This window comes from Symphalangus syndactylus, chromosome 6 (genome assembly GCF_028878055.3).
Source record: "Symphalangus syndactylus isolate Jambi chromosome 6, NHGRI_mSymSyn1-v2.1_pri, whole genome shotgun sequence".
Classification (NCBI taxonomy): domain Eukaryota; kingdom Metazoa; phylum Chordata; class Mammalia; order Primates; family Hylobatidae; genus Symphalangus; species Symphalangus syndactylus.
Window position 1 is genome coordinate 147,585,926 of NC_072428.2, and position 23,541 is coordinate 147,609,466.

Sequence of the window (23,541 nt, forward strand, 5' to 3'; positions counted from 1 at the left end):
TATGTTGCCCTGGCTGGCCTCAAACTCCTGGTCTCCAGTGAGCCTCCCAGTTCAGCCCCCAAAGTACTGGGATTACAGGCATGAGCCGCCGCACCCGGCCAGGTGATAAAGATTCAAGTCCTATGGATGAAAGTGCCATTGCAACAAAGCTCAGAGCTGCCTGGGAAACTCCTTACTACCTGGTATCCAGTACCCAAATCCAGCATTTACCCAGTGCTTCACACTTGAAGTGCATTGAAAAGTCTAGAGAAAAGAATGGGTTCTTCTTGCCAATCTGAATCCATTAACAGTAGAAATTAGGGTGTTTTTTTTCCTAACAACAACGAAATAGTGCAATTGTCCAGCTAACATGTATTGCAAACCTCCACAGCAGACGCTATTCTAGTTTTTCCTAGCGTCTCTCCAACTCTGTCATGGCCTCACGACCATATACATAATTTGTGGGGCCCTTTGTTGAAGAATTGTAAGACTCTCAAGATGGTACCAGCAAAGCATGAACCATATGTGGGGCCTCTAAGAGCCGGGTCTCAGCCACATGCCTAGGCCACCTCCATCCTTGTGGGGAAACTGAGGCTCAGGAAAATAAGGAAACTGCTCTCCTCCTAAATGGTCACATCATTTCATACTAGGAATCAAGGCTCCACCAATATTTTAAACACAAATATCTTCAATCAAATCATGGGATTCACTTAACCTGAGAAATGCCACCTTTCACTCAATCAGAATTATTATTTGCAAATCCACAGTGGTCTTCCCTTGTTGTCTCATCTTAAAGATGGGACGGGGGAGTTTTGACATACTGTGACATTTCCTTGACATTCCTTATTTCCGGGAAAACCTCATCTCACTGTCTCGAGCCACTAGCTTGCACCTTTGCAACTGCTTGCAATATTCAGACAGGGCACTGAAGACGAAGCCTGGGCTCCGTTTGGGAAGGAGAGTTACATAACATGAGGCCCCATTCCCCACCTTCCTCACTTGGCAAATCCAGAACACAGGTGGAACAGGTAGCAACGCTGCCTGTGAGGGCCAGAGTCTGCAGGTGGTGAATACACCACATCGAGATGCAAATGCCATTTACCCAGACCCTCCCCTGGGGCTCCTGGGAGTTTCTCACTGCCGGGGGCTCTTGGCTTTGAGTGATATTACTAACCCACAGCACTGTCGCTGCCGTGGTTAATCTGCACTACCTTGATGCGTAGACAAAATTATCCAGGGCTTCATAGTCATCGAGGCCACAGAGAAAACCAGAGAGCCAACCCAGGGAATGAAGGACCATTCTCACCCCTCACAGGATTCCTGCTGCCTACGACATCTTTGTAAATCCCTTATGCACGGGGACAAGACTGGGGCAAAACAATCACAACTCTGCCCCCAGAAACTGAAACATACTTTCCAGAAGTTTCCCTGCAAACCCCAGGGACTTCTGCCACTGGCAGGGTGGGAGAGGGCCAGGCACTGGGGAAGGAGGTGGAGGGGCCTGGGCAGCACTGGGATTGTCACAGGATGGAGCAGGCACAGGCATCTCCCGCGCCCCGTGCACAGAGAAGACCCCAACGAGAAGCATCAGGGTTGAGAATTACCACTGCTGCCTCTTCGGTAATGACACCGTATTCATCAATCCAGTAAATCACACAGATGAGAAAGTAAACGCTTCTCGTACCAGGAGAGCACATGAAGATTGATCACAGAATTAGGCTGCGTGCCTCGAATGCCCCAGAGGTCCTCGTGGCTGATGTGCGAGCTCCGCTGAAGCCGTCTGGAAGAGAACTGTCACAGAGCCCGTCTCACTGTGGACTCAGGGGCTCATGGGAATGTGTCTTTGGCATTCTTTTTCCCAGGAGCACTGCCCACCTCGCCGAGATTCTGTGGAAGGCAGCCTGGCATCGATCACCGCCACCGCAGACAGCCACAATCACGTCGTAAAACCCGGCTGCGGTCACTGCGGGTCTGCTGGCATAATTACATCACATGCTAATGCAGTTTTAATGGTCTCTAATGATGTCATAAGAAATAATGGGATTTATTTGACAGCTACATAACCACTAACAAAACATATTCAGCATAACTAGCACTTCCACAAAACCGCAGGAGAGTCTGAGAGTGGCAGCTTGCGCATCCTGTCCGCCTCTTTTCCTTTCCTGGAACAATGAGCAGCTCCAAGAGCATGCTCTGATAGGCAGCATTGCATGACCGTGTCGCCCGCCTGCCAGAGCTCCTCCCCTCGAGGCACAGCCCACACCCCCGTCCGTCCCTCGAGCCGGTGCATTTGCCAAGTGTGTGCCCGTGGCTGCTGGGCCCGGGTGAGGCACAGGACACGGCGGTAAGGCTTGCGTGTTCCACTGCACCTGAGCACACACACGCACACACAGGCACCAGAACTCAAGACCCAGGCGTGGGGCAGCCTCCGCCTGGCCAGGACTGGGGACCTCGGAGAAGGTGCTGGACGCAGCAAGAATCAGATTTCAGCTCTGAAATGTGGGCAGGGGACGGGCAAAGGATCCTGCGGGTGAGGCCACCAGGGAGGTTCCCTGGGGAAGAGGCGGAGAGGTCCAGATTCTCGAAGGCTCTCAGGGATGGGCGGCGGGACTCAGGTTTGACTCTGTAGGAAAGAGGGGGCCACCAGTGTCCTGAGGCGGGAGATGCCTGAGAGTGATGTTTACCCAGGACTGCGTCTGGCAAAGCCCAGCCCTGGTCCTGGAGAGCAGAGATGCCGTCTGTGCTCAGAATCCATCTTCCAAAAGTGAAGGCAGTGGCCAGGAGGGCCAGGGGCAGGGAGCGGGCACGGGCAAGGCCCAGCTGCTCTGTGAAACCAAAGGCTCCCCGAGGCACACACCTCCCCCGCCCGCCCCGGCCTGGCATCTGCCAATCCCACCATTTTGCTGAGAATCTGTGAAGGTGAATGGGGTTGCTTGGGCTCCCTGACTGGAAGAAGAAGGACGTTTATTTCGTGAACACAGGATGCTCCTTACAGGAGAGGAGTGGGAGAGATGGAGCAAAGCTTGACCACCGAGGAGCTGGGGAGAAAGCGAGAAAACAAGGAAGCAGTGGGGGGTGTGGAACGGGGCTGGGGGGGCGGAAAAGATGGTAGAAGGTGACAGTGCGGAGTGCAGGGTTCCTGGGTCCTCGAGGGGAGCCAGGCTTCTCAGCCTTGAAGATCCACTTCTTCTCTGGCCTCATCCCCGGGTTCCACATCCCGGCTGCCTCCCCTTCCTCCCCTCCACACCCAGGGCTGCCTACCCTTCCTCCCCCCCACACCCCCGGCTGCCTCCCCTTCCTCCCCCCCACATCTCCGGCTGCCTCCCCTTCCTCCCCCCCACATCTCCGGCTGCCTCCCCGTCCTCCCCCCCAAACCCCCGGCTGCCTCCCCTTCCTCCCCCCCACACCCCCGGCTGCCTCCCCTTCCTCCCCCCCACATCCCCGGCTGCCTCCCCTTCCTCCCCGCCACACCCCCGGCTGCCTCCCCTTCCTCCCCACACATCCCGGCTGCCTCCCCTTCCTCCCCCCACACATCCCCAGCTGCCTCCCCTTCCTCCCCCCGACACCCCCGGCTGCCTCCCCTTCCTCCCCACACATCCTGGCTGCCTCCCCTTCCTCCCCCCACACATCCCCAGCTGCCTCCCCTTCCTCCCCCACATCCTGACTGCCTCCCCTTCCTCCCCCACACATCCCCAGCTGCCTCCCCTTCCTCCCCACACATCCCAGCTGCCTCCCCTTCCTCCCGACACATCCGGCTGCCTCCCCTTCCTCCCCCCACACCCCCGGCTGCCTCCCCTTCCTCCCCCAACATCCCCAGCTGCCTCCTCTTCCTCCCCCCATCCCATCAGTGGTCATGCTTCACTTCCTCTCCCCAGTCCTCCCTCATAAGGATCATTGTGTTCATGAAATAAACTTATTCCTTCTTTATTTTTATTTTCCATAGGTTTGTGGAACAGGCAGTGTTCAGTTACATGAGTAAGTTCTCTAATGGTGATTTGTGAGATTTTGGTGCACCCATCACTCAAGCAGTGTGCACTGAATCCAATGTGTGGTCTTTTATCCCTCACTCTCCTGCTACCCTTTTCCCCGAGTCCCCAAAGTCCTTATGTCATTCTTAAGCCTTTGCATCCTTGTAGCTCAGCTCCCACTTATAAGTGAGAACATATGATGTTTGGTTTTCCATTCCTGAGTTACTTCATTTAGAATAATAGTCTCCAGTTGCATCCAGCTTGCTGTGAATGCCATTATTTCATTCCTTTTTGTGGCTGAATAGTATTCCACGGGGTGGGTGTGTGTGTTTGTGTGTGTGTGTGTGTGTGTGCCACAATTTCTTTATCCATTCATCGATTGCTGGGCATTTGGGTTGGTTCCATATTTTTGCAGTTGCAAATTGTGCTGCTATAAACGTGTATGCAAGTATCTTTCTCATATAATGACTTCTTGTCCTCCAGGTAGATACCCAGTAGTGAGATTGCTGGATCAAATGGTAGTTCTTTTAGTTCTTTAAGGAATCTCCACACTGTTTTCCATAGCAGCTGTACTAGTTTACACTCCCACCAGCAGTGTAGAAGTGTTCCCTGTTCACCACATCCACACCAGCGTCTAGTGTTTTATGATTTTTTGATTATATCCATTCTTGCAGGAGTAAGGTGGTATGACATTGTGGTTTTGATTTGCATTTCCCTGATCATTAGTGATGCTGGGCATTTTTTTATATGTTTGTTGGCCATTTGTATATCTTCTTTCCAGAATTGTCTATTCATGTCTTTAGCCCATTGTTTGATGGGATTGTTTGTTTCTTGCTAATGTGAGTTCTTTGTAGAGTCTGGATATTAGTCTTTTGTTGGATATATAGATCATGAAGATTTTTTCTCACTCTTTGGGTTGTCTGTTTACTGCCGAAAGAAATCACAGATGATGCAAACAAATGGAAACACATCCCATGCTCATGGATGGGTAGAATCAATATTGTGAAAATGACCATATTGCCAAAAGCAATCTACAAATTCAATCCAATTCCTATCAAAATACCACCATCATTCTTCACAGAACCAGAAAAGACAATCCTAAAATTCATATGGAACCAAAAAAGAGCCTGCATAGCCAAAGCAAGACTAAGCAAAAAGAACAATCTGGAGGCATCACGTTACCTGACTTCAAACTATTCTATAAGGCCATAGTCACGAAAACAGCATGGTACTGGTATAAAAATATGCACACAGACCAATGGAACAGAATAGAGAATCCAGAAATAAACTCAAATACTTAACAGCCAACTGATCTTCGACAAAGCAAACAAAAACAAAGTGGAGAAAGGACACTCTATTCAAAAATGGTGCTGGGATAATTGGCAAGCCACATGTAGAAGAATAAAACTGGATCCTCATCTCTCCCCTTATCCAAAAATCAACTCAAAATGGATCAAGGACTTAAATCTAAGACCTGAAACCATAAAATTTCTAGAAAATAACATTGGAAAAACTCTTCCAGACATTGGCTTAGGCAAAGACTTCATGACCAAGAACCCAAGAGCAGATGCAACAAAAACAATGATAAATAGCTGGGACTTAAACTAAAATGTTTCTGCACAGCAAAAGAAACAATCAGCAGAATAAACTCATTCCTTCTTCCAGTCATCTAGCCCAAACAATCCCACTGTATACAAAGAAAGACCTCATACCTTCCATTACACCAAAAGAGTTTAAAACCCAGCTCACCATGAAAGCCATGGAGACTTTAAAAGAAATCCCGCCTCGTATTTAAGAAAATCTAACTCATGTATTCCCAGCACAACAGTGCGCCCGTGAGCCTCAGGTCTGCTTCAGTCAGTGTGGACAGCACAGCCCCTGGCCACCTTGACCGTCCAGCTGTTGGCCATGTGGCCAACCACTCCTCCCTTCTTCATTCTGGCCCACCCTGTCCCATGGGATGTTACTGGGGGAGGGCAGAGATGGCCAAAGCAGTGAGCAGCAGCAGGCCCATCTCTGCCCGTCACTACGCCACGGTGGGCCCTGAGGTCCCAGGATCTGCTCACAGTGAGCAGCCATGGAGCTTGCAGCTGACCCTGTGGCCCCTCTCCTATCCTGAGGATGAAGTGGTTCCTCTCCCAAGCCCCAGATCGCAAACTGGATCCATGTGGCAGGCACTGAGCCCAGGTGCCAGGCAGCCCCCAGCCCGTGCCTTCACCCTGGAGCCATGATGCTAACAGTGCATGGCAGCCATCGGCAGCAGGGCGGCTGGGAGGGAACCTTCAGAAAACACTGAGCCCCTGTGCGCCCAAGCTATGGCTTTCTGGGTGCTGGACAGCCACCACAGAAGGGCTTTGCCAGACGAAAATACAGTAAACTCAATGCATGCGTCCCAAGCTGGCCTGAGGACGTTTTATTCCAAAGCCATCTCTTGTGACTGCCTGCCCTCTGCCCAATTATCTCAGTTATGTGTCAGTGCAACAGCTTCCTCCCTCCCATGGCTCCAGGCCGCCCTGCTGCTCGTGGAGACACCTCTCACGGTACCCAGGCTGCTTCTTTTCCCTGGCCCTCAGATGTCCCTGACAACAATCTCACTTTTAACTAAGGAGGCATCCACACCTCCACACATGCAAGCGTTCATCAGTAATTGTGGGCCTTGGCAGCAACAGGTGAGTTTCCCAGGGCTGCAGAACCACAGAGCATGCCCCATGTATTTCATATATGGAGAGAGGCAGAAGTGGGTGTGGGATGGGCCTGCAACTTTGCGGGTGTTAGAGGGATGAGTCCTTTGTTGTTCAAGGACTCACTGCATCACGCTTGAATCACACTTGCACTTAACACACACCCCTCTGCAGTCACTGAGCCGGGTTCAGGACACAGATAGGCACTGAGGAGCTGATGGCCTAGGGAGAAAGACAGCACACAGCTAATGTTCTGGGGGTCGCAGTGCAGGGAAGGCACTGCAGACCGGGGAGGACGTGCCCCCAGGATGGTACCTCATGCTCCTCAGTGGCATCAGAGCTGAGTCCTAGACAGGGAGCCTGACGGGACAGGAGCTGGGGCATCAGTGCATGGGGAACCCCTCCTTCTGAAATAAGCCATCAGCAGGACCCAGTAAGGCCTGGGTGTCCAGACATGCACCCGTCCCTGTCTCACAGCACAAGCAGGTGTGAGCACCTAGAGCAAAGGGCCTGCGGTCATCGGCTGCAGTCAGTGTGAGGCTCCCACTCACCACCTGTGACCTCATCCTTCCTGTGCGCGTGGCCTGGGCCCAAGGTAAGTTCCTTAGTCCTAAAACCAGGCACCTTCCTGGGGGCCATAAGGAGGGATAGTGCCAAAGATACAGGCCTGGGATGGAATCCTTTGTGGAAAGGAATGCAGTTTGAACCATTCAGGACACTTGATGGCAGGTGGCTCCTTCGAATTCAAAGTAAGAGGTAAAAAGCTTTAAAATAACAGCAGTAGGAAAAAGAATGTGAAGCGCCCTGCACACAGGTGAGACTCAAAGACCATCAGGAAAACTGCACTTTCTGGACTAACGTGGCTGTGCCCAGGAAGCGGCGATGTCCGAGGCAGGGCCCACTCTCTGGGACCCAGGAGATTCCCTTCCTCTCCAGCCTCACTTCCCTAGCCTGAGATGTACTCAGAATGTCTGAGGTCATTGGCAGTTCTAGAACCTTCTCTAGCACTGTCCAATGTGTTTGTCTCATGAGCCAGGTTTCAAGGAGCTCAGGGGCAGGGATGAGTGTTCGCCTTCTTACATGTCCTGCTGTGTGCCAGGTCAGTGCAGGCTTCTACTTGATATGATGGACATCAGCGGTGTCGGGGGCCACAGCGCACTGCTCTTTGTAACGCCCATGAAGTCAGATCGTCCCACTCAGCCATGATGGTTAGCAGCCTGGACATATTTCCTTCTGGTTCTTAGAGACAGCAAGATGGAGTCTTGCACTGTCACCCAGGCTGGAATGCAGTGGCACAATCTTGGCTCGCTGCAACCACTGCCTCCCGGGTTCAAGCAATTCTCTGCCTCAGCCTCCCAAGTAGCTGGGATTACAGGCACCCACCACCACGCCTGGCTAATTTTTGTATTTTTAGTAGAGATGGGGTTTCACCATCTTGGCCAGGCTGGTCCTGAACTCCTGAACTTGTGATCCACCCACCTCGGCCTCCCAAAGTGCTGGGATTACAGGCATGAGCCACTGTGCCCAGCCTAGAGACAGATTTAAGGCAATGGAGCATCAGGGCATCTCTCCCTGAGATTTCTTTTCTGTGCTTCCTCACTACGCCCTCCCTGGAGCAGTCTGAGGCATCAGAAGGCCTGAGGAAGGCCAGGATGAAGACAGTGGAGGTCAGGTGAATCTCAGGCTCAAAGACTCCTGAGAAAGGCCCTGGAAGACACATAAGAATCAACACAACTTAAGAGCAAAGCTACTGCGTGAAAATCAGGGATTTGTGGACGGATAAAAAAGTCATAGATTAGGAAATAGTAAGACACCAAGATAAGCATCAGGGCCCCTCACAAGATGAAAGAGGAGATGAAGACTACAGAGCTCACCTAGATAGGGACAGAGAGAGGAGAACAGAAGGGAGCAAAGAGAGAGAACAGGACCGATGGAGACCTTGTGAGCAGTGGAGGAGAGCTTGAGGAAGAGCCAACAACCACCCATGATCACAACCATCCCAGCTCCATCCACAAATCCATCCCAGCTCCATCCAGCACCGACCGCAGCTCCAACCTCAGCTCCATGATAACTCCATCCCAACTCCACTGAGCTGCATCAAACTCCATCGCAGCTCCATCCTCAGCTCCATCCCAACTCCATTCAGCTCCATCAAACTCCATCCCAGCTCCATCCTCAGCTCCATCCCAACTCCATTCAGCTCCATCAAACTCCATTCAGCTCCATCAAACTCCATCCCAGCTCCGCCCTCATCCCAACTCCATCAGAACTCCACTCAGCTCTATCAAACTCCATCCCAGCTCCACCCTCAGCTCCATCCCAACTCCACACAGCTCCATCAAACTCCATCCCAGCTCCACCCTCAGCTCCTTCCCAACTCCACTCAGCTCCACCAAACTCCATCCCAGCTCCACCCTCAGCTCCTTCCCAACTCCACTCAGCTCCATCAAACTCCAACCCAGCTCCACCCTTATACGAACTCCATCAGAACTCCACTCAGCTCCATCAAACTCCATCCCAGCTCCATCTTCAGCTCCTTCCCAACCCTACTAAGCGCCATCATACTCCATCCCAGCTCCATCCTCAGCTCCATCCCAACTCCACTCAGCTCCATCAAACTCCATCCCAGCTCCACCCTCAGCTCCATCCCAACTCTATCCCAATTCCACTCAGTTCCACTGAACTGCATCCGAACTCCATCCTCATACCAGCTCTATCCCAACTGCACTCAGCTCCATCAAACTCCATCCCAGCTCCATCCCAACTCCATTGAGCTCCATCAAACTCCATCCTAGCTTCACCCTCATCCCAGCTCCATCCCACCTCCACTCAGCTACATCAAATTCCATCCCAGTTCTACCCCAGGTACACCCAAGGCTTCGTCCCCAGCTCCATGAACCTCCATCCAGCTCCATTCCTACTCCATCCCTACTCCATCCCAAGCTGAACCAAGCTCCATAGACTTCCATCCAGATTCATCAACTCTATCCCAGACCATGGAGCTCCATCCAGCTCCATCCCAGCTCCATCTCATCTCCATCCACAGATCCATCCCAGCTCTATCCATCTCCATTGTATCTCCATCCAGATCCATCCAGATGCATGCCCTGCTCTTTCCCTACCTCCATCAATTTCCATCCTAGTTCCATCTTACTCCATGCAGCCCCATCCAGCTCCACTGCAGCTCCATCCAGCTCCACTGCAGCTCCATCCAGCTCTATCCAGCTCCAGCTCCATCCCATCTCCATACTACTCTATACCCAGCTCCATGACTGCTCCATCCCAGCTCCATCTAGTTCCATCCCCTCCTTCATCCAGCTCCACTGAACTCCATCCCCATCTCTCTTCTGTTTTAATCCCAGCTCCTTCCATCTCCCTTCCAACTCCATCCAGCTCTGTCCTAGTTCATCACTGCTCTATTCTAGCTCCATCCTGCTCTGTCCTCAGATTCATCTCAGCTTCTTTCTGAGTTTCATCCCATCTCCATTTCCAGTTCCTTCTTTGATTTATCTTAGCTCCATCCCAGTCCATCCCAGCCCCATCCATCTAGCTTCCCCCCAGCTCCATTTCTGCTCTATCTCATTTTTATCCTTACTCCTTCCAAGTGGCATCTCCAGCTCCTTTCTGAGCTTCATCCCAGCTCATCCCCCTCTCTATCGAGTTCCATCCCAACCTCCATCTCTGCTCCCTCCTAGCTCCAGCCTAGTTTCCTCCACCATCACCTCCATCCTTGGCTCCAGCTTCTTTCTTAGCTCCCTCCCTGCCTCCACACACACACCTCCGTGTATCATCTGGAAGAAGCTATTTCCACCTTTTCTGACTCACTGTTTATCACTACTCAAAAGTGTGCCACTGAGGGAATCCCCAAAACACTGATAAAGAGGATGTCTCCAGGGGCTGATGACATGAGCCTCTCCACACAAACGCCTGCCTGTGGAAGCTGCCCTTGGGGATATAACCCTGTCACACTATCTGCGCCCTGTTCCCCGAAGGTGACAGAGTGCCTGTTACATGATTTTCACTAGTGCCCCAGGTCACAGGTTCACAGAAGATTAATCCTTGAATAATCACTAAAGATCAAGTAGGCGAATCCCTCTAATTTTCAAAATATAGAACTATGGCCCAGAGAGGAAAAGTCACTTCCCCAGGATCCCACAAAACCAGATTATCTAATTCTCCTTCAGCATAAAGAGGAACATTTTAAGATCCTGGAAGCATCTCAGTTTTTTCAGGTCTTGGGAGCTTCTTCTATTTTCAACTTCTGTGAAATCTGTCCTCTGTGGTTTCCCTAGAGTTAATATTTCTTCCCTAGGAACCCAAAACACTGACTGGGAGCTACCTCACAAGAAACCAAGGTGGTGCCAACATGAACACTTGTCTCTGTTCTCACATACACCTAAGGGGCCATGTGCCCCACATTACTGCTGCCCCTCTTCTCTTCCCTTACGTCCATCTCCTGATCCCATCAGAAACTGGGACCTTGCTGTCCACTGTACATTAAGGTTATGGCATCTACACCTACCCAGATCTGTCCCCTAAGTCACCTGAACAGCACCCCTTAGAAGCCATCCAGGTACCTGAAACAAACCTATCAATCAAACCTGTTACGAAGCTCCCTCAAACCCTCTCCCCTCCTAAGTCGCTGGTGTGCTGAAAGCCACCCCATACATTTCCAGTACCCTCAGTCACACCAGAAGTTAAAACGCTGAAGTATTTCCTACCAGGCAGGAAACAGCTGCAGCCCCTGCCCACCCGCCACCTCCAGAACCCCAGGTGCCCAAACATCCCAGGCCACTCTGGGAACAACAGGCCCTCCCCATGGTGAGCCACAGGGAAAACACTTGACTGCCCAGGGGCCAGCAGGACTTCTGCCTGAGGCCCCACTTGCCTGTGTTTCCATGGGCAGGCATCACACTGTGCAGGTCAACACACACTTTGCACTCAGATCTACCCTCATCCCTGAAGCTGCCTTTCTACAATTCTTCGAATCCTGCCTCCCAGGCAGAAGTCACTCAGTGGCCACCCGCTGCTGTCACGCTGTACCTGCTCTCTTCCCTCACCTGCATCTTCTCATGTCCCCTGCCCACAGCCGCCCATGAACATGTCCCCTCTCTCATGTGGATATCTGCATCTGCCCTGCACCTGCCCCCTCCCACACATGGATCCCTGCACATCCCCTGCCCACAGTGAACCCATGCAACTGCCCTCTCTCTTACCTGGATCTGGGAAAGTCCCCCGCCCACTGCAGCCTGATGCACCTGCCCCCTCTCTCACCTGGATCTCTGCAACTCTGCTGCCTAGTGCAGGCCCATACACCTGCCACCCAAACACATCTCAGCATAGCCCCTTCCCACTGCATTTACCCTGCGCCTGGTCCCACTCTCACCTGGATCTCTGAAAACCACCTGCCCACTGCAGCCCCAAGTACGTGCCCCTTTGCTCACCTCAATGTCTGCATGAGCCTGCCAATTAAAGCCCAGTGCACCTACCATCTCTCACCTGGATCTCTGCAGCCCACTCGCCCACTATAGCCCCGCAAATAGCTCCCCCCACCTGGATCTCTATGCTCTCATTGCCACCACACCCACCTTGCACTTGCTCCCTCCCTCACCTTCCCCAGGTGGCCTCAGGGCTGCTCTCTCTCAACTCTAGTCAGACCATCTCACTGTGTTCACCCTGCAGGGTCCTCTTACTGTACATATTGGGTCCCTAAATGGCCTCTCTATCCCTGCTGAGCAGTCCTACCTGGCCTGCCCACCAGACCTCCCCATTTCAGGGAAACCCCCAGCAGCCCTGGCATGTATGGGGCCCCCTGTGTCCCTCCACATCTTTCCTGTCCATGGTCATTTCCTTGAACATGCTCATTGCATGTGTCTGTGCCCTAGCAACCGTGTGGGCCGCAGTGAGCTGTCCGGAGTTGCATGTCACGTCTCTCTCTCTGGGACACCTCCATGTGTCCTTCAGATTTCTACTTCTAGAAGCTTCTGGTCCCAGGCTGGCTGGGGTGCTTCTCATGCATGTCCCCTAGTGCCCTCCATGCTAATGACCCATACACTCTTCTGTCTTTTCCTAATAAATGGCAGAATTGAGGCAGGGCCCATGTGTCTCAAAGGGGATGCCCAGCTCCCGGTGTGAGGCCAGGTTGCCGCAGGTGCCCAGTGAGCATCTGCTGTGAGGAGCCACTGAGTGAACGAAGTCACCCCTGTGTGACGGGGCCAGTGAGTGAACAAGGTCACCCCTGTGTGAAGGGGCCAGTGAGTGAATGACGTCACCCCTGTATGAGGGAGCCAGTGAGTGAATGACATCAACCCTGTGTGAAGAGTCAGTGAGTGAATGACGTCATCCCATGTGAAGGAGCTAGTAAGTGAATGATGTCACCCTGTGTGAAGAGTCAGTGAGTGAAAGAGGTCACCCCTGTGTGAAGGAGCCAGTGAGTGAATGACGTCACCCCTGTGTGAAGAGTCAGTGAGTGAATTTCGTCACCCCTGTGTGAAAGGCCCAGTGAGTGAATGACGTCATCTCTGTGTGAAGAGTCAGTGAGTGAATGACGTCACCCGTGTGAGGGAGCCAGTGAGTGAATGATGTCACCCCCATGTGAAGGGGCTAGTGAGTGAATGATGTCACTCCTGTGTGAAGAGCCAGTGAGTGAATGACGTCACCCCATGTGAAAGAGACAGTGAGTGAATGATGTCACCCTTGTGTGAGGGAGCCAGTGAGTGAATGACGTCACCCCTGTGTGAAAGAGATAGTGAGTGATGTCACCCCTGTGTGATGGGGTCAGTGAGTGAATGACGTCACCCCTATGTGAAGGGGCCAGTGAGTGAACAACACGTGTAGGCAGGCACCCCTTGGCCCACAGGCAGGTGGGCACACAGCCCGGGCCGGCCTCTCATCTCAGGTCCTCCGTGGATGTCACTCTACCCTCCCTCTTCTCTCTGACCTTCTCTCCACACCCAGCTGTGCCCTGTGGGAGCTCCTGCAGGTTCTGCACTCAGCCATCTCTGCTCCAAGCTTCACACATGCACACATGGTTCCTCAAGCACTTGTCGTGAGACAGGAAAGAGGCTGCCCCTGTGTGTACTCACATGCCAGCCCTGCATGCCTCATGCCCACAACTCTCTAAACCAGGTCACGCTGAGACCAGGGCCACACCTGCCATGGGAGCTGCAGAGACTTGGGATCCAAAGCCAGGTCTCCGAAGGGCAGTGCGTTTTCCTGACAGCCAGGGACAGGGCCGTGCCCACAGCAGGTGCTCATGAATGCTGCCGCAGCGTTCTCCGTGGTGGGCCCTCCAGAGGCTCCCACACATTGGCATAGGGCGTGTGCAGAATGTTCTAGAGCCTCGGGTGGTTCCAGCACCACAGGTTTGACACTTGGCTGCAGCGACACTGTCCTTCAGATTTTCATCCTTCCGCTTAAACACTGGTTTCCACTGCCTCTAACTTACCAAAGCTGCTGAAATCACCTTTTCCCTTCTCTAAACAGGTTCCCTCGTGTAATTAACAAGAGCCATGGGCTCGCAGCTCCTTCCCTCCAACCCAGTCTCTGTGACCAAGCAACAGGAGCCAAACAGGAACCCCAGGGCCCCGTACTTACTCCACGTCAGTGAACGCGCTGCTGGGCATCTGCAGGAGGCGGGCGACGTCCTCCACCAGCCGCCTTCCTTCCTCGGGGCGCAGGGGGCTGCGGATGACAGCAGGGATGGGGAGCAGTCACCACGGAGCCAGCAGTTCTGGAGAACTAAAGCCCCGTGGCCCCACAGCCCCGCTCCCTGGTCCCCACACACACCCTGCTCTCCTGGCCCGGGGTCAGCTGCCCCCTCAGGCACAAGGAGTCACCTGAGTTTCCAGCAACAAGACAAACACTGAAGTGCGGACGGGGCTGTGGGAAGTGCAAGTGGCCCACCATGTGGAGACTGGCTCCTCTCAGCCTTCAGTAAAAATACAATAAAGGGGAGAAGGGAGAAGGGACGGGCAGGTGCAGCGGATGCTGGGACTCTGACTGCAGATGGGGCAGATCCATGGAGAAAGCATCTGTTTTTAATGGGCTCATTTCTGATGTGAACCAGGCCCCAATGAGGGGCAATTTAACTACCCAATGGAAGTGTGAGCGTGGAAACCAGGCAGCCAGCCCACCGGCAGCAACTCAGGGCAGGGGGCGGGGCCGCTCCCGGAAGGCACTGTGGCGGCAGACTCCCCAGAAGGCCACCTGGCTGGGGACCTGTTCCCTCAAGAGGCAAGAACCGTCGCCAGGGCGGTTTGCAGCTTGATGACTCGTCCTGAAGGCCAGCATTCAGGTTGAAAGTCACAAGTTGCCTGTGAAATCCTGTTAGTACCACTTTAATAGAGTATTAAGTTACACTGTTACGTAAAAGCATGTTGTATCGCAAAGGGTTTCACCCCAGCGGACCGAAATGTCTGCATTCCTCATCCAGTGAGCATGCAGGATGCCAGCAGGGCGCCAGGAGCTGCTTCCAAATGCGGCAATGAACAGCAAGACCAGCCCTGCCCTTGAGGGGTTCACATTCTAGAGATGCTGGCAAATAGAAATCGATCGTGCTATGATGGGTTGAATTATGTCACCTAAAAATTCATATGTTGAAATCCTAAAACCCAAATAATGTGAACTAATTTGGAAATAGGGCTATCATAGATTTAGTTAAGATGAGGTCAATAGGGTGAACCCTAAGCCAATATCACTGGTGTCCATATAAAAGGCGGATTTGGACTCAGAGACACACACACACAGTGCAGGGTGTTGCGAAGGCATGGGGAGAAACCCCCCACAAGCTGAGGTTGTCTCAGACCAGAGGCAGCAGGGGCGAGGCCAGGAGCAGACCCTCCTCAGCCTCAGGGGAACCAGTCCTGCCTACACCTGGTTCTTGGACTTCCAGCCTCCGGGACAGGGAGACGATGGATTTCCCACTTTGGAAGTGTGCACCAGCAGCCCAGGCAGACTAGCTCCTGTCGGCTGACAACAAGTTCTCTGGAGGACACAGCTGGGTAGAGAAGCGGCGGGCAGGGCTGTGGAGGGAAGGGCAGAGAGGAGAGACCGCCTTGTAAAGTGGGCTGTAGGAGGCCTCTCCAGTGGGGCCCTGTTTGAACAGAGGCGAGGGAGCTGGAAACAGGGTATCGGACAGTGAGCGGAGAAGGCAAGGGGGCCGCGGTGCCCCATGGTGAGGAGGTGAAGTCACAGAGCAGCTGGGTGGACGTGGCCTGGAGATGAGTGCAGGAGGCCGTCAGCTGGGGCAGGGGCCCGAGCAGGCCACCATGGCTGTCCAGTGGGGAGCCTGGGGATCTGGAGAGACATCTGAGGCCGTGCTGGTGGAGTCCGCTGGCGCTGGGAGAACACAAGATGGGCAGAAGCCCCAGGAATGCCCAGATGGGAGTGGTGCTGACAGAGTCAGGAGTTTACATGCTGCACACCTGGACATGGAGACCCCAGCAGGGCGTCCAGGCTGGGTGCTGAGGGGCGACGTGTCTGTGAGTGCAGAGGTCAAAGGCCCCAACGGGGCATCCAGGCTGGGAGCTGAGAGCAGCACATCCATGTGTGCAGAGGTCAGAGGCCCCAGCAGGGCGTCCAGGCTGGGCGCTGAGGGGCGATGTGTCTGTGAGTGCAGAGGTCAGGGGCACCAGTGGGGTGTCCAGGCTGGGTGCTGGGGGCAGTGCAGGCCCTGGCAGGGTGTCTAGGCTGGGTGCTGAGGGGCGATGTGTCTGTGAGTGCAGAGGTCAGGGGCACCAGAGGGGCATCCAGGCTGGGTGCTGGGGGCAGTGCAGGCCCTGGCAGGGCGTCCAGGCTGGGTGCTGAGGGGCGACGCGTCTGTGAGTGCAGAGGTCAGGGGCACCAGAGGGGCATCCAGGCTGGTTGCTGAGGGGCTGTGCATCCATGTGTGCAGAGGTCAGAGGCCCCAGCAGGGCGTCCAGGCTGGGCACTGAGGGGCGATGTGTCTGTGAGTACAGAGGTCAGGGGCACCAGCGGGGCGTCCAGGCTGGGTGCTGGGGGCAGTGCATCATGTGCATCATGAATGCCGAGGCTGGGGAGTTGTGTGGCCAGAGATGTTCACTGGGAGTCGGCCTCAGGAGGGTGACTAAAGCTGGAGCATCTAAGACAGAGCCTTGCCCCCCAGCATTGAGGGGAATGAGGGGAACTGGCAAAAGAGAATGAAAAGGACTGTGACAGAGGCAAACAGCGAGCTGGCAAGAGTTCCAAGAAGGAGAAGGGCCGGGCCTCAGATTGGTCCAGAGAGATGAGGATGGCGAGCTGAGGCGGAGCTTCGTGGGTCATGGTGGCTGTGGGCGGAGCTCACAGGAGCTCTTCTGCAAGGCTGTAGGGACCCACAGCCTGTTCCGCATTGGAGGGATGGAGAGTAGGAAAGGAGAGATGGGGCCAACACTGTAAGAGCCACCCAGGGTTCTGGGGGCAAGAGATGCGGTTTCTGTTAAGCTGGAAGACATACTAGGACGCTAGCATAGGGATAGGAGTGACGCGATGAGGTGCCGGATGTAGGGCATGGCTGTGTGTGCCCAGAGAAGGCAGAGGCCTTTGGCAGGAGTAAGACAGTGGTAACAGAACTGGCACCAGGGCTGGAGACCCCAGACATTCTCTACCCATGGCTTACACTCAGGGACCCCTTGGGGACAGGACCCCAGCAGGGCCTGCAGATTCAGACTCATGAGTGGGCACATGCAGTGACTAGTCTAGCCTCAGAGCGCAGCTGCATTAGCTGGAGAGAGAGGGTAGTTACTGGGGGTTATGAATCCTTCCTGGGGACAGAGAGACGCATTGAGATGGATTCTCATGGGCCTTGCACCCTGCAACGAGAAAGCCGTCTGATGGTGTCGACACTACAAGCTATTGTTGTGGCCACCAGGGACACAGCCTACCATCCTTGGCCATGATCTCGAGGCACGTAGTAATCCGGGACCAGCTGGGACACAGGCCGCTTTCCACTCAGAGAGGAGCCACATCTGGGCTCAGGGGCTGAGCGTGTCCCAAAAGCCCAGTACTTCCAGGGAGGCCAGTGGCCCCTACATCTGGGTACCCCTCAGAGCCACCTGGGGAGGGCGTCCAGGCCCATGCCTGTCCTGCCCAGCCAGTGTGGCTGGAACTGGAGCCCAGGACAGTGTATTTAAAATCAAAACACAAAACCAAAAAAAAACCCTCTGTAGGCGAAGGTGACAGCTGGTCCAGTTTGGGAGCCCTGGTTACAGCAGTGGAAAGATGAGGGTGCACCCATGTACCACAGGCCTTCCCTGCCTAGTCCGGGGCTCTAGGACCTTAGTGGGCCAAGGACTCATCAGGAATACAGATGCCCCAGCCACCCCCCAGCATTTCGGAGTCAGCAGGCCACAGGTCAGGCCTGGGAATCTGTGTTTCTCACAGGCTCCCGCTGGTGCTGACACTGTTGTTCAGGCATCTGCTTTGAGAACCCTTGGCCAAACTCCAACACCATAAAACCACCAACAAAGCCACATGACTTCCAACCCCAGACTAACGTAGGTCGCTCAGCTTCAGGCAATCTACACATCAGTTGGGAGGGACGTAGAAGACGTGCTGTGGGAATGTTCAACTCTTCATCTAACAAATATTGCCTGAGCACTTGTGGTACCAGGCTGAGCCAGGAGCTATGGAAATGGAGATGAGAGCAGAGGAGGAGCCTGTGGCCCCAGGCAGCCTCCAATCTGGCAGGAGCAATGGTAAAGAATGTGCATTAAAAAACCCATGGAAAACCCCAGGGAAAACAGAAGCCACTGGCCAGGGCCCTGGGGCCTACATGGGAGCCTGGTCCAGGTTGGGGTAGGGGAGCCCCAGAAGGGTCCCCAAGAACTATCACAGGGCTGAGAGAATTGATCGTGTTACTAGTCTAAGGCACGGAGCGCGAGAGGCAGGCACAGGGATGGAAAAAGCAAGCAAATGCCCTCGGGTAGCACAGTCACTTGGAGAACTTGAGAGAAGGAGCAGGGGAGGCACAGATGGCTGGTAGGAAGGGGGCCCAAATACAACGGCGAGCTATCAACAGGGCCTAAGTAAGGGCACTGTCCCACTCTCCTGGTCCCAGCTACTCAGAAGGCTGAGAAGCCAAGATCACCGGAGCCCAGGAGCTCAAGGCTGCAATGAGCTATGATTGCACCTGTGAAATATCCACTGCACCCCAGCCTGGGTGAAAGAGCAAGACCCCATATCCAAAATAACAACAACAACAACAACAACAAAAGTTCACTCCCCTGGATAAAGAACAGGTTGGAGACCAGAGGAGACACAAGGGGAACAGCTGGTGGCCTCCAGATTGTCTCAATGAGACATGGGCTCAAGCAGCATGGATCGTGGTAATGGTGACTCAAGTGAACATGGTCATAGACTGCAATGTGTCAGCAGGTAAGGTGTTCAGAACTGTGAGTGAGAAAGGTGGGCTCTGCAGGGTAGAAGGGATAGCAGAGCAGATGCTGTTTTCTGAAGCAGGCTGCTATGAACTAATTGTGACCCCTAAAATCTGTATGTTCCAATCTTTAGCCCCAAAGTGAAGGTGTGAGGAGGAGGGGCCTATGGGAGGTGGTCAGGTCATGAGGGTGGAGTCTCCTAATGAGATCGGTGCCCTCTACAAGAGGCTCTGTAGATCTTTTTCCTTCATGTGAGAAAATGCCATCTGCAACCCAGAAGTGTGCCTCCACCAAGAACCCAAAATCTACTGGCATCCGGATTCCAACCCCTAGAACTGTGAGGAAGAAATTCCTATTGCTTCTAAGCTGCCCCAGCCATGGTGCTTTGTTATAGCACTGCAAGTGGACTCAGGACAGCCCCAGGACAGAGGAAAGATCCTGAGGTCAGCATCAAACACACTGAGTCTGTGTTGCCTTCAAGGCATCAGGTGAAGATATGACAAGACTGGGTGGGCCCTGAACTGTCTGCACTGAGCCCATCCCTCACACTCCACCCTGTGCCACCCTCAGATGGAAGAGGAAAGGAGCCTGGTTCGCTCAGGTGAGTAACTGGGAACTTGAGTTTTATAAGACAGGCCCACTCTGCAGACCCTGCATGGAGCAGTGGAATGAGGACCTCACCCACGTGGGGTAGGCTTTGGCTACTGCACCATGCACCTCTCCCTGCACATGGGCACAAGTACTCACTCCACAAGTAGATTCTACCTTGGCATTAACTGCATGAATGAATGAACACGAAAATGTCAAAAACAGCAAAAAATCCAACATTTTTTAAATCATTAAAATGTAAACTATTAAATGAACCCCACTCAATTTATAAAATTTCTGTAAAACTAAAGTAAAGCACAAATGAGTTTTGGGAAGATGGTGAGTACAAAACACCAGGACTCTGTCTCCCACCTGAAAACATTGTGCTAGTAGGATCTGTCTGATGTAACTGATCTTTGAACTGTAAAGCCTAATGAAGGCCTCTGACTTCTAGTGGAAGGTCTGGATATACCTTGCAGTCAATGTCAGCTTTCATCACAGTAGGAGCTACCACTACCTCACCTTCAGCCCTGTGGCAGGCAGCTGTGCACATGTTCCTGGAGCAGCCTGCACACACTGGCAGAAGCCAGAACAGGCAATACAGATGTTGTCCTCCAAATATTGGGAATCTGTAATCTCACTGCTGATTGCTGCTTCTCATCACAGAGGTGCAGGAAAGGAAGAGGGCACCACTGTTTGGCCACCTCCTCATTGTTGTTGTTCTTCCCCCTCTGGCCAAAATGACTTATAGGGGATTTAAAATGCTAATGCTCATTTTTCCCACCTTCATTTTTCTCTTTTTCTGCTTTTGGGAGCCAGAAATTAAAGACCAGAATATTCAAAAGTAACTGAATATACAGGGAAAATTAGAAAGTCACCACACATGCTCAGGGAAAGGCTCAGACAAGACCACAAGTTTACACCTCAGGCTGATCCTTGGCACAGAGACAGCCTACAACAAATTGAAAAGAAAGATAAACAAAAAATAGCAAACCTATGGAGAGGCAATCTGATTTTCAGAGTTAGATTAAAATTTCTAGTTTTCAACAAAAAATTGCAAGAAACAAGAAACAAAGAAACAAGAAACTACAGCCCATTCAAAGGAAAAAGGTAAATCAACAATAATTGTCTCAAAAAAAGACCTGATGGCAGATGTACTAGGCAAAGACTTTAAAACAATTGTCATAAAAATGCTTGAAGAACTAAAGAAAGATGTAAAGAAAGTCAGAAAAATTATGTATGAAAAATGAAAATGTCAAAGAGAAAACCTAAAATATAAAAGAAATTCTGAAGCTCAAAATACAATAGCTGAAATTAAAAAGTTCACTAGAGAGATTCAAAGGCAGATCTGAGCAAGAAAAATAATCAGTGAACTTGAAGATAGGATAATGGAAATTATTGAGTCTAAGAAATAAAAAAAGATTGAAGAAAAGTGACAAAACCTTAAGGGACATGTGGGACACCAATAAGAGAACCAGTATATGAATTGTGAGAGGAAATTGTGCCCAAAAGAAAAAAAAGAGATAAAGGGGCAGAGAAACTACTTGAAGAATAATACCTGAAAGCTTCCCAAGTTTGATGAAAGATATGGATATAAGCATCCAAGAAGCTCAGTGAACTCCATGTAAAATTAACTCAGAGACACATTTTAACTAAATTGTTAAAAGACAACGACAAACAGAGAATTCTCCTCTTACATTTGAAAGCAGCAAGAAAGAAGCAGTTCATCACACACCAGCGTTTCCAAATAATATTATCACCAGAAACTGCAGAACAGAAAGCAGTGAACCAATATATTCCAAGTGCTACAGGAAAAGAAAAAAAAACTTGTCAACCAAGAATCCTATATCCAACAAATTTGCACTTCAAAAGTGAAGAAAAAATTAAGACATTCTTAGATAAGCCAAAGCTGAGAGAGTTTGTTATCACTAGACCTGCCCTGCAAGAAATATTCCAAGGAGTCCTGCAGGATGAAATGAAAGGACACTGGACAATAACTCAAAGCCATATAAAAATTAAAATCTCAATAAAGGCAAATATATGGTGAATTATAAAAGATAGTATTATTGTAACAGTGGTTTGTAACTCCTTTTAGTTGTCTATATGATTTAAGAGACTAGTATATATCTTAAAACAATTACTAGTTAAAACTAGTAATATAACTTTGGTTTGTAACTCCACATTTTGTTTTCTACATAATTTAAGAAACAAATAAATTTTAAACCGTTATTAGTTTATATCCTGGGACATACAATGTATAAGGATGCAATTTTGTGATATCAATAGTCAAAAAGGGTGGGTAAATAGCATAAAGGAGCATAATTTTTGTATGTTATCGAAGTCAAGCTAGTATAAATTCAAGTTAGTGTTGTAATTTTCAGATGTCAAATCTAATCCTCTATGATAAACACAAAGAAAATAGCTATATAATATGTACAAAAAGAAGAAAGGAATTTAGGCATTTAATTTTTAAAAATCTACTAAACACAAAAGAAGATAGTAATGCAGAAAATGAGTGGCAAAAAATCCATAATGCACATAGAAAACAAATATTAAAATGACAGAAGTCCCTCCTCATCATTAATTACTTTAAATGTAAATAGATTAAACTCTCCAATCAAAAGACAGAGATTAGCAAAATATGATATTCCACAGATCTTTTAAGGACTATTTCGATAGTACAAAACAAGGGATATCTATTTGCATTAACTATAAGCATAAACATGACAGTCTTTGTTTTCAAGCATGTCAATAATGTCTTCTTTTTTGGTTGCCCAGGCTGGAGTGCAGTGGCGTGATTGTTGCTCACTGCAGCCTCGACCTTTCCAGGCTCAGGTGATCCTCCCACCTCAGCCTTCACATTCACTGACACTACAACTTCATGCCAGCATGTCTTGCTAACTTTTCTATTTTTTGTAGAGATGGAGTTTTGCCATGTTGGTCTCAAGCTCCTAGGCTCAAGAAATCCACCACCTTGGTCTCCCAAAGTACTGAAATTATAGGCATCAGCCACCACAGCTGGCCAATGTCTTCTTTTAATATAAGAAATAGCACTGTAAGTGTATTATTGCTACATTTTTAGTTTAATGTAAAATTTTCCATTTTGACTATTAAAGGAAAGTAAAATATTTACATCACTATTTAAGAAACCTCATAATGTACCTAGAGTGTATAGAGTACTCTTAAAACTCAACAACAGAAATACAAACAATACCATTTAAAATGGGCAAAGGACTTGAATAGACATTTTCCTCTGAAGAAAATATACAAATGGCCAAAAGCACATGAAAAGATGCTCAACATCACTAATCATCAGGAAAACACAAATCAAAACTACAAGGTGATACCACCTCATACCTATCAGGATGGCCACTATAAGAAGAAAAAAAACCCAGAAAATAATAAATGTTGGCAAAGATGTGGCTAAATTGGAACTCCTGTGCCTTGTTGGTAAGAATGTAATATAGTATATCAAGCGTGGAAGAGTATGGAGACTCCTCAAAAAAATGAAAAATAGAATTGCACTTTGATGGAGTAACTCAACTCCTTGGTATCTACAGTAGTCCCCCATTAGCTGCAGTTTGTTTTCTGTGGTTTTAGGTACCTGAGGTACAGTACGAGAAGATATTTGAAAGAGGGAGAGAGAGAGAGAGAGAGACCACATTTACACAACTTCTATTACAGTAAATTGTTACAATTGTTCTATTTTATCATTACTGTTGTTAATCTCATACTCTAATTTGCCCAAAAGAATTGAAAACAGGGTCTCAAAGAGACGTTAGTGCCTCACATTCACAGCAGCATTATTCTCAATCACTAAAGCATGGGGGCAACTGAAAGGCCTAGTGATGCACAAATGGAGGAGCAAAGCGTGGCCTGCACCAAAAGTAGAATACTATTCAGCCCTGAACAGGAAGAAATTCAGACACATGCGACAACAGGGATGAA

The 23,541-nt window shown here is 50.8% G+C and overlaps 1 protein-coding gene across 5 annotated transcripts in view; it reads right to left on the reverse strand.

The window, feature by feature from the left end:
* Positions 1-23,541, reverse strand: part of PTPRN2 (protein tyrosine phosphatase receptor type N2) — a 987,645-nt gene that overhangs the window by 529,582 nt on the left and 434,522 nt on the right. For 4 of the 5 annotated variants that reach the window (XM_055269741.1, XM_055269740.1, XM_055269739.2 and 1 more), the window contains one exon: positions 14,225-14,311. The exons of the other annotated variant lie outside the window; for it this stretch is intronic. In XM_055269741.1, coding sequence (XP_055125716.1) covers positions 14,225-14,311 — 87 coding nt within the window. The remainder of the gene's footprint in view (positions 1-14,224; positions 14,312-23,541) is intronic. 5 annotated transcript variants of the gene reach the window in all.